This window comes from Haliaeetus albicilla, chromosome 6 (assembly GCF_947461875.1).
Source record: "Haliaeetus albicilla chromosome 6, bHalAlb1.1, whole genome shotgun sequence".
Lineage (NCBI taxonomy): Eukaryota > Metazoa > Chordata > Aves > Accipitriformes > Accipitridae > Haliaeetus > Haliaeetus albicilla.
The window spans coordinates 37,571,172-37,583,831 of record NC_091488.1 but is presented as its reverse complement, the minus strand read 5'-3'; the positions used below and the strand labels follow the sequence as shown (position 1 = coordinate 37,583,831).

The following is a 12,660-nucleotide window of genomic DNA, read 5'->3' as shown; positions in this document are numbered from 1 at the left end:
TCAGACCGAAACAGGAGGAGAAAAAAGCACTGTGCATGAAAGCACTCTTTCTGGACTACATTACTCGGACAAGGAATCTTCCTGACCTGTAGGGCAGCCCACTTCCAGAAGTGCCGAATGATCCCTCCTTTGCCCTTCAGCGCATTTCTTCATGCAACCAAGAGCGTTGCGAGCTCCCTTCCCTTTCCCTTCACCCACTCCCCTTGCTAAATTAGTTAAATCAGATTAACCTGACTGTCATCATCTTTGATTTTTTTTTTTCATTTTGACCGGGGAGACGATAACACAGGACCCACCGCGTTTCTAAGCACACAACCGCATTATTAGCAATTCTCTTTTTTTTTTAAGCTTTCCGTGTGAAATACCGCCATCCATCACGCACCCCGAGCGCAGAACCACACTAAGCAGCCCGCGCCCCGAGCAGATACCCAGGACGGGAGGCCGAAGGGGGCTCGGCTCGCCCCGCATGCCCACCACCCTCCTCCTCCTCTCGGCGGCCCCTCGCCCAGCGCAGCCCCGGGGCAGAGCGGCGCACCCCCCGGCCAGGCTGGGGGGGGCGGGTTCCGCGTTCCCGGCGGCAAGGGCGGCTGGCAGCCCGGCGGGGCGGCGGCTCGGGCTGCCCGCGGGGCTTCCCCCGCCCCGCTGCCTGCGCGCCGTGTGGCGGGACGGCGGGGGCGGAGGAACCGGGGGGGGGGGGGGGGGGGGCCGGGCCAGCGCCGCCGCCACCACCACCGCCGCCGCTCGGCTCCGCCTTTCCCGCCGCAGCTCTCAGTCCTGGAGCGCCGCTCGGCTGCCAGAGGGAAGCCGCCACCTGCTCCGGTGCGGAGTCGCTCCTCAGCTGCGCGCCGAGAAGGGAAGAGCAGCCGCCCCGCCGCCTCTGCGCCCGGGAAGTTACCGCTCCTCCCGCCGCCGGGGGACAGCTGCCGCCGCCGACTCCCGGCCTCGGAGGGGGAGAAGTCGCCGCCCCGCTCCGCCGCCAGAGGGGGAGAGCCGCCGCGGGCGCGCCGCCCCGCTCCGCCGCCGCCGCCGCCGCCTCCCGGTCCCGCCGCGGGCAGGCGGGATGATGGAGCCCCCCGCCGCCGCCTCCTGCCGCCGCCGCCGCCCGCTGCCGCCGCCCCTGCTCTGCCTCCTGCTCGCAGCCCTCTGCCCGCGGCCAGGTGAGCGAACGAGCGAGCGCCCGCGGGAAGGGGCGACCGCGCCGTCCCGACCGCGCGTAACTTGGCGGAGCGGAGGCCGGGGCCGCAGGTGGCGGTGCCCGCCCGCGGCTCGCTGCTGCCGGCGGGGCCGCCCGCCCTCCCGCCCGCGCCCCCTTGGCCGGAGCGCCCCGACACCTACCGCGGGGTCTCTGCGGCGGAGGTCGTTCCCGGCCGTTGGTGCTCTCCGCATCCCGTTTCGCCTCGGCGGGGAGCGGCCGGGAGCCGGTCCCCTCCTGCCCCCGGGGAAGGCGGCCGGTGGGGCGGGCTGACGCCGCGTCTCCTGAGGGAGAGGCAGGAGCTGCCCCGGCCGTGAGGGGGGCTGAGAGGGCGGCGGTCTCGCCTTTCCCCGTGAGAAGCGCCGGTGGGGTCCCTCCGGGGCGTTGTCACCGGCCGGCCGGGCGCTGCCCCCCCCCACGGGAGGGCGAGCCGAGTCTCGGCGCGGCGCCCGTTTCGCTTCCATGCTTGAGCGGCACGTCTCCTCGGCGAGCCGCCTCCAACTTCGGCGCTTCAGCCGCTTCTCCCCTCCCCGCCTTCAGGGGCCGACGGCTGCCCGCCGCTTTCGAGCCGCTGGGGGGGAGCGGCGCTGGCCGGGGGGCGTCCGGGGAGCGCCGTCGGTGTGTGGTGCCGGCCGGGTGAGGGCGGGAAGCGGCGGGCGTGGGGGGGTGGGGGGGGTATTGGGGGGGAGCGGCCCCGCTGTCGGCCTCCCCGTGCGCGGGCAGCCCCGGTCCCGCGCGTGGTGGCAGCGCTGCGTGGGGTGAGGCTGCTCCGGCGGATCGAGGTTCGCGTGGGTAACTTCTCTCCCCCCAGCCCCGCGAAAACGCTCTCGAGGCGTTAGGGAAGCGGGAAGGCGCCGGGAGTGCTAAATACCCTAATTGTTCTGGGAATATCTTGGCCATGAGGTGTTTGTAGGCTTTATTTTGTAAATATTGAGCGTGAAAGTGAAGTCTGAGGGAAAAGCTGTGAAGTGAGGAGTTCTGCATTCGACGCGGAAACCGTCTCATTATTCTTGTAGAAAGAGCGTCAGCCTGTGGTAACATTCTGTATTGCTTTAAGAAAAGGCTTTGCCTCCCTCTGCCTGCCTTTGCAACAGCGAAGGGTTTTGCAGAAGTGTTGGGAGTTGGTGGCTTTTCATTCCTGGCCTCTGCCTCCTTATTACGTGCTCTCCGGTTAACCATTTACAGGCAGCGTGTCCTCATCGAAAGGCAAGATAAGAGCAGACCTTTTTCACTAGATGTATTTATGCTTGTTTTCTACAAGCTCTAGCTAAGTAGAAAATGAGCTACAGCAAGAAGGTAAGGCTGCCGAAGCTTTAATTTCAATTAGAATAGTAAAAAAGCTCCAAACAGAACCAAAAGCAATATCGGAACCATAAGCAATATGTCAGGCTGTTCTGCTCGGCTTTTGCTTTGGCAAATACAATGTATAATCGCTGTAGGACGTAAAAAAATATCAGTCTGGGTGGCAGAGCTTGCAAAGAATACTGGTTCCTGTGATGTAGCAAAAGTCTTCAGGAAAGATTGTTCATTTTATGAAACCTTAAAGGCATGGGGAGTATCCGGAGAGATAAGCACCTCACCTTCTAAGAAGCAAGCCTTGGCCCCCGTGGGGAGATTTATCCCAGTAAATACAAAATGATCTCGCTGATAGCGTGTGACTCTCTACGTTTTCCCATTGAAGAGAACGTGAAACCATAAAATATTTTATCTCAAGGGTTGTGTTGATGGAGGTGTATGAAGAGATGGGACTTGACCACCTATGATCTAAATAGGTTGGAGGTAAAACCATGGACCTAGTTCCTTCTGCTCTTCGTTTCTTCCTTGCCCCCTCAAGGAGAAGCTCAGGCTAACTGTGTAAGCAAATACATATGGGGAGAAACCAGCCTCACCTCACCTTAGAAATTTTCCCTGCACTGCTGAAAATGCCTGGAAAACCTAATATAAGATTTAAACCTCTAGTTCTCTGTTTATTCTGAGGAGTATAAAAGATACTTAAATCTAAAAATATCTATTAAAAGGTGTTGATATTACTGTAGACTTCACATTTTTTTCCTCCTTGCTATCTCAGCTATTTTAGATGATAGCTAATTTGCTATCATCTACAACAAATTCTGGATATATTACTCTATCATGGTGCTTGGCTTTTGGGAATTCCATTTCAGGCTTGCATATGGAAAGCAATAGATAAGCTATTAAAAGCATATTAAAAGTTGGTGGGCATGAGGTATAGATATATCCAGCAATATTTAAGCTGACTGGGGATCCTTATGAGAAATTTTCAGTTTCTTTCTTCACAGAATAAGCTGACCAGGGAGATATCCATTTAAAAAAAAAAAGAAAAGGAGGGGGTCCAAGTCCGCATTTGGTACTAGGAGACTAACTCTAGGTCAGACTAAATGAGAATACCAATTAAAATCTCATACTTTTCTAGATGAAATGACTGTATGTGAGGAGAAAGTCAGCTCTTAATCAGGAGCTTAATCATGACCTTTGTAAAGCTTCCCCCTCCCACTGCTTTCTGGTAAATTGTAACTATGGAGCTCAGTCTCTCATACTATGTTTTATTACTGAAGACTTGTTACATATCGCTATATTGCGTAAGGGTAATGAGACTGTAGTGTGTAGTCTTGTCATTCACATGACACTTACTGTGTTCTCACTCCTGACTACGTTCTTTTGCCTGGTATATCTGGTGTGACATTCATCTAGGGAAACTGGTTTTCTGTATTAAGATCTGAAGTTCACATGGGTTTTCTGAAACTCCAGTCAGGAAACGTCTGCACCGTGTATATATGTTTTGATATGCTATGTGTCTGTGGTCCGGTACACAGGTGTAGCAAAGCCAGACTCATTTTTAAGTGAGCTATAAGTTGTTAAATCGCTTGCTTTGGGAAGTGTCTGATATGTTTAAATTTTTTTTTCCCCCCTTTTGGTGTGAATATGCTGGAAAAGTCTCTCAACATAAATTATTTTTCTTCTTGTGCTCTCCCCTCCTCTGCTGGGTTTCTAGCACTTCTCATAAGGTAGAGAGCAACAACAGAAAACATCCAGGTCTGTAAATCTCTGAAATTTCAGCCCATTGATTTTTACTGGAGAATATATATGTTGTTATGTTCATGAAATAAATACCTCTGTCGTAAGTCATATTTAATTCCAAGATATCTTATTTCCACTTTCCAACCTGTGTAAGAGTAATACCCTTCCTTACAGTAGCATCCATTCTCCTTCCTGAAAGTAACCTAGGATGCTAATATGTAATGCCAGGGTAAATAGTTTCAGCTGTCTTTGTAGAAGTTAAGCTATTCATGGGCTTATTTCCAGCAGAAAGTTTTGGGGAGCATAATTTCTACATATTTATGCAAGGTGACACATGAAGGGGAAAATAAAGAAAATAACAGTAAGTGTTTTACATAATGCAGATTACAACTGTGTGACCAGGATAAACCTATCTTCTCTATTTTCTTCAAAATAGCCTACTTCTGTAGTGTGGCTTATAGTCGTAAGCTGTAAGAGTGCTCACTGCAGATTTCCATGACGTCATATCTGATTACATATGGTGCAGAAGGACCTCATATAAAAACAATATTACTGTACTGGCAATAGCTTTAATGTGTTGGCTGGTCATACCTCATCACAGCACCATGGGCTTTTCGTAGGTTCCTATCACAGGGACTTTCTGGAGAATATTTTTTGTTGAAGTGGTTTTGGACTGGTTGAATGAAACAAAAGTGGATTGCTGGATAGGAAACCAGCTACGGAGGAGCTGAGCCTACCTTGTATGTACTTTGAGCCTATTAACACTTGAGATACTGAATATGCGAACATTACAGTAGCTATAATTTGTCATTGGATCTCCTAACGCTAGATGATCAATATTCAGTTTTCCCTTTTTGTGACCTGCACTACATGACTATAAGCATGATGGTCACAGATAAGCTGGCTCAAGGTCTGGTCTGCAGTACCTGTTGCATGGCTGTTTCACATGTGGGAGGTTTGTGGGTTTTTGTTTGGTTTTTTTTTGTTTGTTTGGGTTTTTTTTTATACTACCATGCTGATTGTGGAAACTGTTTTTTCACATCACTAGTAGTATGGTTGTTTTAGTATGGTCTTATTTAGTTCTGCAGACTCTGAGACAGGGCTAGACTTTACGTATTGGTTTTTGAGAGATACTGCTGTATCTAAACCCCATAATCTTCAGGCTCTCTGTTCAGTGCTCCTCAAGGTTCCTCTGGGTTGGCTAGTGTATAGCTTTTTCCTCTGGTACTATAATCATTTTTTATTAGAAAAGGCGTGTAAACTGCAAGGCCACCACACTTGTAAGAGAATTAGGGACCTGTTGCAATGTGCTGATTTCTCTTGAGTTCTTCTGCTTTCAAGAAAAATAGTTACGCTTCCATGCACTGATGCTCAAATGAGAGACTCTTCAAGAACTGTAAATGCTGTAGGGTGATAATTAGAATTGACTCGAGCAGAACGTGATTTTTCCAGGAAAAACTGAATATTAACAACTCCCCTTGATTGGAAATTGTTGAGCATTATCTTCCCTGAAGACAAGGCTGTGACCTACATGTTCTTTATCTTGGTATCTTTTCTTTAATAAGAACAGGATGAATACTAAAGGAGGCTGTACATTCCTGTCTTTAATATGCTTGAAAATGAATCGCATCTTACAGAGAGGAGATTGCAGTACAATTAGTATGCTAACAATCCACTACCGGCAGCGATCAGATCAAGTTTCTTCCTTTTTTCTTTTCTGGTTTTGTTTTGGTTTTCTTCTTCCCCAATGTGTTTTATTGAGGATGGCTTGAATTGCAGTTTGTCCCACACCAGCAGATATTAATCTATTGCTCCAAAGTGGCAGCTTTTTTGAGGAATACCTGCCTAGCTTAAGATTAAATTGCTTTTCTTATCATACATATAGGTCTCCAGAAAGGCAAATAAATATTTACTTATTAAAACAACTGCTGTTTCTACTGAACTGGTATTTTTGTTGTTGATAAGAAATATGCCTCTTCTGGGAGGTAAAAAAGAGAGAAAGTGATAAAACAGTGGAGAGAGCGCTCCTGCAGCTTTAGGGTATGATTTTTAGAGGTTATCAGGGGTTAGAACAGTTCTGTAACGTTTGGTTAGAAAGCATTTGAAGTGCTTTCAATAGCAATGGAAATACTAAGCTGTTCCCTTGATAACAAGCAAAAAGTGCATTCCGTGATTTAATGAGTGTTTCAGCAGTCTATATATCCATGTTATCTGTTTTCAATTAAGTTGTACTCTGTATAATTAACCCCTTATTGAGAAGAAAAACTTCAGATGCTTGAACCGCATTTGTGCATTGCGTTTTGTGCTGTCGTAGCCCCTTCTGTAGCACCTTCTGCCATTGTTAAACATGGGTATTGGTCGCAGCTATTTTGCCTCTGAGGGAAAGTGCTCAAACATCAGTCAAATTTTAAACATCTCCTCGGGTCTCATGGATAGCAGAAGTCCCCAGGGCTGAAGCCCCAGCAGTTTGGTGACATTTTGGCATGTGTGAGAAGCTCTGTGTGGTGGCTGTCCCCTTCCCTTGGCTGGTGGGTGCATCCCAGCTGCCTGGGCTGGAAAGTTTTGGGTTTAAAACACAACATTGATTCTGACCGTAGCTGGCATCTTTTAAACTTGAAGAGATATTGGCAGCTAATTCAATAGAGGGAGCTCCACTACCTTACTGCTAGAAGCAGCGCATCTCTGCTTTTCCCAGACTTCTGGCTTCAGCTTGAAAGTTATGTTAAAAGTCTTTTGTTTCTTTGCAGTGTTCTGTGGTGCAAGGCTTTGTTTCTGAAAGCATCTTACTTTCGTCACAGGCTTCCTGTTGCATGAAGGAGAAGGAAGGACAAATCTGAATCACGTAATAGGCAAAGCCAAAAAGATGACTCAGAGATACTTCTCTTCTGCAGCAAGGCATTGTGTGTGTTTTAAATGGATACCTTGCAGAATCAGGTTTTGAAATGACCTTTCCTTGCTGGGGTGGGGGGGGGTGGCTTCATGGAGAAACTCAAAAAGAATTAGAGTAAAAAGAGGGTACTTTCCAGGGATGAAATGGGCCAAGAGTGGTGTTGCATGCAATAGGGTACAAACGGGATAAGGGAATGATTGCACTAGATAGACTGTTGTGGCAAGAGAAAGGCAGAATGTTTCCAATAAGATGTCTTAAGTAGGACCTTTATTTAACAAAAGCGATTCTTCCAGTAAGTTCTTCTAGGATCATAAAGGAAAACTGGAATATGTATGCCGTTCTGTAAACAGAGTCTGGATTCTGGGCTATTGTAAAAGAAAGCCAGCTTAAGGATGTGCTTGTATGCTTTTAACTCATTCTGTGTCTCTAATACAGAAACAGGTACATACAGAAAGCCGATAACTGTTCTGCAAACCTAGGACTTTATATTTTAATTGCATCATTTTCTGTTTAAAATATTATTTCTCATCAGACTATTTTCACACTAATTATGAAGCCCCATTAAGGACCGGCCCCTTCTTAAATAAATAAATAAATCCTTTAAATCGAGTAGCCTTCAAGTAAACTTGTAATGAACTCGGCATTATTCTTCAGTCAGATTAATCCTGCACAAATGCCCTTTATCATTTGACTTGCTGCAGAAGTTGCATATTTTTTCCTAATTTTTCAATTTAACTTGAGAAAATAACCATAGATATTGGATAACAAAACAGATGTAGCTTATATACAGCTACATTTAAATGTATACGACTGACTGACGTATTTCAGGTCTTTGTTGTTGTTTTTTTTAATGTGACTTCTGGGGGTTTTCTTTAGAAAGTGGAACAACTTATTTTTCAAGAACTCGCTGTGGAGTTGAGTGAATTTATCATGCTGGCCAGGAAGAATTGCTAAGGCTCATATTTTAGAAAGACGAGAGGGTTGATGCAGTTCATCTGTGAGGTGGAATGGTAAATGTTCACATAAGGCTCTAACTGGGTAGCTTACAGAGAATGCCTTTTTGAACTGGGCTTAAAAATGGACAGTTGAATGCAAGTGTGAGGTTTTAATGTTATTTGTGAGATGTGGTTCTTTAATTGCAGTTTCTGAATTATTTTGCTGTTGATTATCTAGAGCCTAGGTATTACTCCATTTTGGTGTGGCATTTTGTTTCATGAAATGTAGAAACCAGCATGCATTTAGCCAAGTGAGTTCTGTGACTCATCCAGAAAAAGTTGTGTTTGTTTGTTGGCTTATTCTAGTTGTTTTGGAGAGCAGAGATGAACTTAATGGCCTACATCTACAAAGACATACATGGAAGAGAAAAAGATGAAGAATGGAATATTTAGGGAGGATTTGGGGAACTTCAGTGTAGCTGGTTAACTTCAGAAGAGAGAAGGATTCTGAATAGATTCCTTCATTCCTGATACTGCACATCAAGTTGTATAACAAGTGCTTTCGTATAGAGAAGATGATAGGTTAAGTATTATCTTAAAATTCACTCATTGACACAGCATTATGGGATTTGCTTTCTCAAATTAGGGAAGTTGAAAGTTTCTGATACTGCCAACAAAGTCATGTGCTGACAACTGGTGACGTAAATCAAGAAAACATTTGCATCTTATACTTGACAGCTTGAAAGGTTAGCAAGGGGATAATTTTTCCAACTTTAATTCATGACTGAGATTTTTGTCAAGTCTGTTTAACATTACTCTTCAGTTCTCAAACTACTGCACAACTTACTGCTAATCTTGCACCCTATCTACACACAGAAGCAATAAAGAAGTCAGTATTACGAATGTCCCACCAGCTTCTGTTTATGAGTGAATTACATTTCTTACTATTGTGTTTCTGTGCAGACAGTTCTACTGTTTAAAACAGTCACCAATATATAAGGAAATAATGACAGTGACTTCGTGTTGCATAAATTTACATTTTGCATCTTTGTCATCAATATAAGTGCATTTTTTTGTTAAATATTTAAAACTTCCAGAAAATGTTTTGCTCAAGTAGTTTAGCTCTTGACATGGCTTCTGTAACAGGGCTTTGCCTTTTGGAGGGGTAACTGTTCCACAGTTCAGTTTGACCTGGCTCATCGCACTACTGTTGAATGATGCAACAGGTTCTGTCTTAGCTTTGAAGTTTAAGTCCTTAGTATAACCTTTACCCTAAAGGTTTAACCCCAGTTAACATGTGGTGCCCCCAGCAGCAAATTCCTAAGTGTCTACGTGAATCTCTGATGTCGGAGTGGAGCTTCTGAAATTTTACCTGCAGGTTTGTCAAGGGTCAGGTTCTGGTATTTCATCCAGACTCAGTTGTATCTGCAGGTCATTTCTTGTCGTTGCTTATCACTTTCTCAAGTACCCTGCAGTGTTAAATCCAAAACTTCTGCACAGCTTCTGGGGGTGGCAGGGGGAGGACTCTAAAGCTTTTGAGATAGTGGAAAATAAGTGGCAAGTTGCAAGGGTGATAACCATGGATGTAGAAGCAGCAGGTTAACCTTTTTTTAATTTAGATTCACAGAATTTATTTGGCATCTTCGACGCATCTTAACGTGGTGTATGCCTGCTTTGTTAGAAAGAAAGTTCTTTCCTTATCTCAAAAAAGCTATAAGCCCTTGGTGTCTGCAGCCACAAGGAAGCTGCTATAGGACCAGGAAAGGCAAACTTTCTGGCCTGTGCATCAAAATGTTGGTATATCAGAGGGCCATAAGAGATGTATTATGTCTGCCTGAGAGCCAAAGGGGTAGGAGTGGGGGGAATGAGAGTTGCGTTTTTTCAGAGGTCTTGTCATGGGAGTGGGGGTGTAGCTGGGTGTTGGAGCATGCTGGCAGCGTTAGGCTCTGCAGAGCCTGCTGGCTGTCATCGTCCCCTGCAGGGGACTTGGAGCACAGCTCCAGCCACCGTGGCAGCATGGCTGGGTGAGGGCAGCTTTGGAGTTACTCTTGGACAGCATGCAACTCAAGAGCCAGAGGTCAGAAACTCTCTGTAATGGTGGTCACCTATAGTGGCCATGGTGGCTGCTTCCTTTCCACTACATAAGAGGGGAAGGGAAGGGTCTGTATTCTTCCCAAGCATGAGAAATTCCCTCCTTTTGCTGGGGGCATGGTTACCCTCTGAACTGCTGCAGAGAGGTATCCCCTTACTTTAGGGGCATCCCATTTTTTCTCCTGCTCTGAATGGTGTGCAAAGCACTCTGTGGGTCCCTTTTTAATCATGAGGTCCATCTGCAAGTACAGCGGCGATAAGGAAGGATGGACTTCAGCATATTCGGTATGCTCGCGATCTTTGCCTCTCTTTCCATTGCATCAGTGGCACAGGGCATAGAGGAATGAATAACGCAGTGTTTCTTTAATGAATGCTGAATGGCTGAGTGAGCTGCCAGAAGCTTTACCCAGAAAGAAGCAGGGTGTTGTGAGGGGCGATATCCGCACCCGGAGGAGGAGAGGCAGGTGAATCGTCTTTAGCTGGAATTTACTGTCCAGTTTTATTAGATGTGGGAGTAGTTTTGAAGACTGAAGTTGATGGTTCAGCTCAAAAGCTTGTTAATTTTTCTGGGCAGAAGTAGTGCTTTTCAACTGTTTCTTGCAGTGAATTATTGTTAGAGTTCTATATATGGTTACTTCTGAGGGCCATGTATAAGCTTCACATTTGGAAGTTTTGCCTAAGTACATATAAAAACCTAGCCCTCTTGGTATGGTGGGGTGCTTTTTCTTGGGGTGTGGATTCTAATTCACAAAAGCCTCATAAATAGCTTGCTTTTTCTTGCTTTTCGAGTGTTTGCTAGTGTTCCTTCGAGGTGTCATCATCTGTAAACAGCAATGATTGTTCTGAGAAGCTTTTCGTGTAAGCATGAAAGAGCTGAGCATGCTGGGGACCATGACTCCTTGTGAGGAGGCTCTCTTCATGCAATAGAATAAATATTTGTTACTTTTTTGGACATACTGTACAGCACAGACTTTTTTTCATAACCGCAGAAGGAGGTTGGTGTCTCATAGTCTGCAAGTTCTGTGACAAAGCATGGTAAACTCTGCATAAAACTTGAGGGACCCTGTTAATTGAAAATGGTAACAGAAGCTTTAAGGGGAGTATTGCAATGAAAATCTTTATTTTCATGCTAAACATTTTTGTAAAGTCTCCATGGAGTTTTTTGGTGGGGTTTTTGGTTGTTTTGGTTTTTTCTTTTCTTTCTTTAAAGGTGAACCATTACTCCATCTTTAGGAAAGGAGGGAAAGATAGGTACTAGGGAAAAAAAAAAAGTTTTATCCAGGCTTGCGTTAATTCCAGGTGTGAGGTTAAGGCCTAAATCTTCCATCTGCTAATAAAATGCTCAGCTTGGCAGTTTTGCATTATCTTCCTCAATGACAACTTTAAAGGAAAAAAACCCCACAAAGTTTCTTTGATTCCCTCTGCTCAGGGAAAAGTGAGGACTGGATGTGGGTTGAGGGTTGGTTTTTTGTTTGGTTGGTTTTGGGTTTTTGTTTGGTTGTTTTTTTTTTTTAAATATCATTTAATGAAAGAGGAAAGTGATCAATGGTCTCTGGAGTAAGTAGCACTGTATGCCAGGCTTTTCTAACAGTGATTTTTGTAGACAGAAGGGAACTGTTGTGAATTGGGACTGAGAGTGGCTTGGGAGAGCCACTTTTTCCTTGGACATGTCAGCACTCCCAAGCTGTTAAGCCACGGTGGAAGTGCTACAGCATGCATTTCATTTAAGAGGATTTGAATGAATCATAGAATCGTAGAATCGTTTAGGTTGGAAAAGACCTTTAAGATCGAGTCCAACCGTCAACCCAACATCACCATGCCCACTAAACCATGTCGTGAAGTGCCTCATCTATGTGTTTTTTTGAACACCTCCAGGGATGGTGACACCACCGCTTCCCTGGGCAGCCTGTTCCAATGCCTGACAATGCCAAGCGGTCTGACCTAAACTCTGGTACTCCAGTGGTGAGAAAAATGAGTTGAGTTTTATGTTTCTTGTAGCATTTGCTTGAGCTACACATCAAAAAGTGAATGCTTTGCAGCCTTTGGCTGCTTGGTAGTACTTTAGTTGCAACCTCAAGGCTAGAAAATTTTGTATGGGCTACTCCTGCAATGGATGCGCATCCTTGGTAGTTGCTGTTGCCAACATGCTGATAGCGAGTCTGCAATGCTTAACCTTGTGCAAATTATATTTGCAGATGTACCAGATGAATTTTATGTTAAAGAGCTCTCCCTGTGTCAGGGGTAGCCAAACTTTGCCCTGCAAGGCTCAGAGGGTGGGAATTACCATGTGATCTGAACCTGAACTGCACATGTCCAGGTCAGAAAGCTCAGGGAGGTCCAAATCCCGCCAGGACTTGGAGCAGGAGCTGTGTTTCCTCTGAGACAGTATTTCTTCCCTCTGTTGCAGGAAAGGACTAGGCTTAGCGTTCAGCAACTCTCAAGGCAGCCTGGCAGCGTCAGCCAGCACCCGCAGCTATGGCTGCAGCTGAGGAGCATCAATCAGTGGCTGCATGATC

General features: G+C 45.9%; 1 protein-coding gene across 4 annotated transcripts in view; it reads left to right on the top strand.

Annotated features, from left to right (window-relative positions):
• The first annotated feature begins 743 nt into the window (after positions 1-743).
• Positions 744-12,660, top strand: part of ALCAM (activated leukocyte cell adhesion molecule) — a 123,973-nt gene continuing 112,056 nt past the window's right edge. Inside the window, exon 1 of one of the 4 annotated variants that reach the window (XM_069785583.1) lies at positions 744-1,157. In XM_069785583.1, coding sequence (XP_069641684.1) covers positions 1,061-1,157 — 97 coding nt within the window. In that variant the 5' untranslated portion in view covers positions 744-1,060. The remainder of the gene's footprint in view (positions 1,158-12,660) is intronic. The other 3 variants (XM_069785582.1, XM_069785585.1, XM_069785584.1) reach the window with 3 other exon arrangements.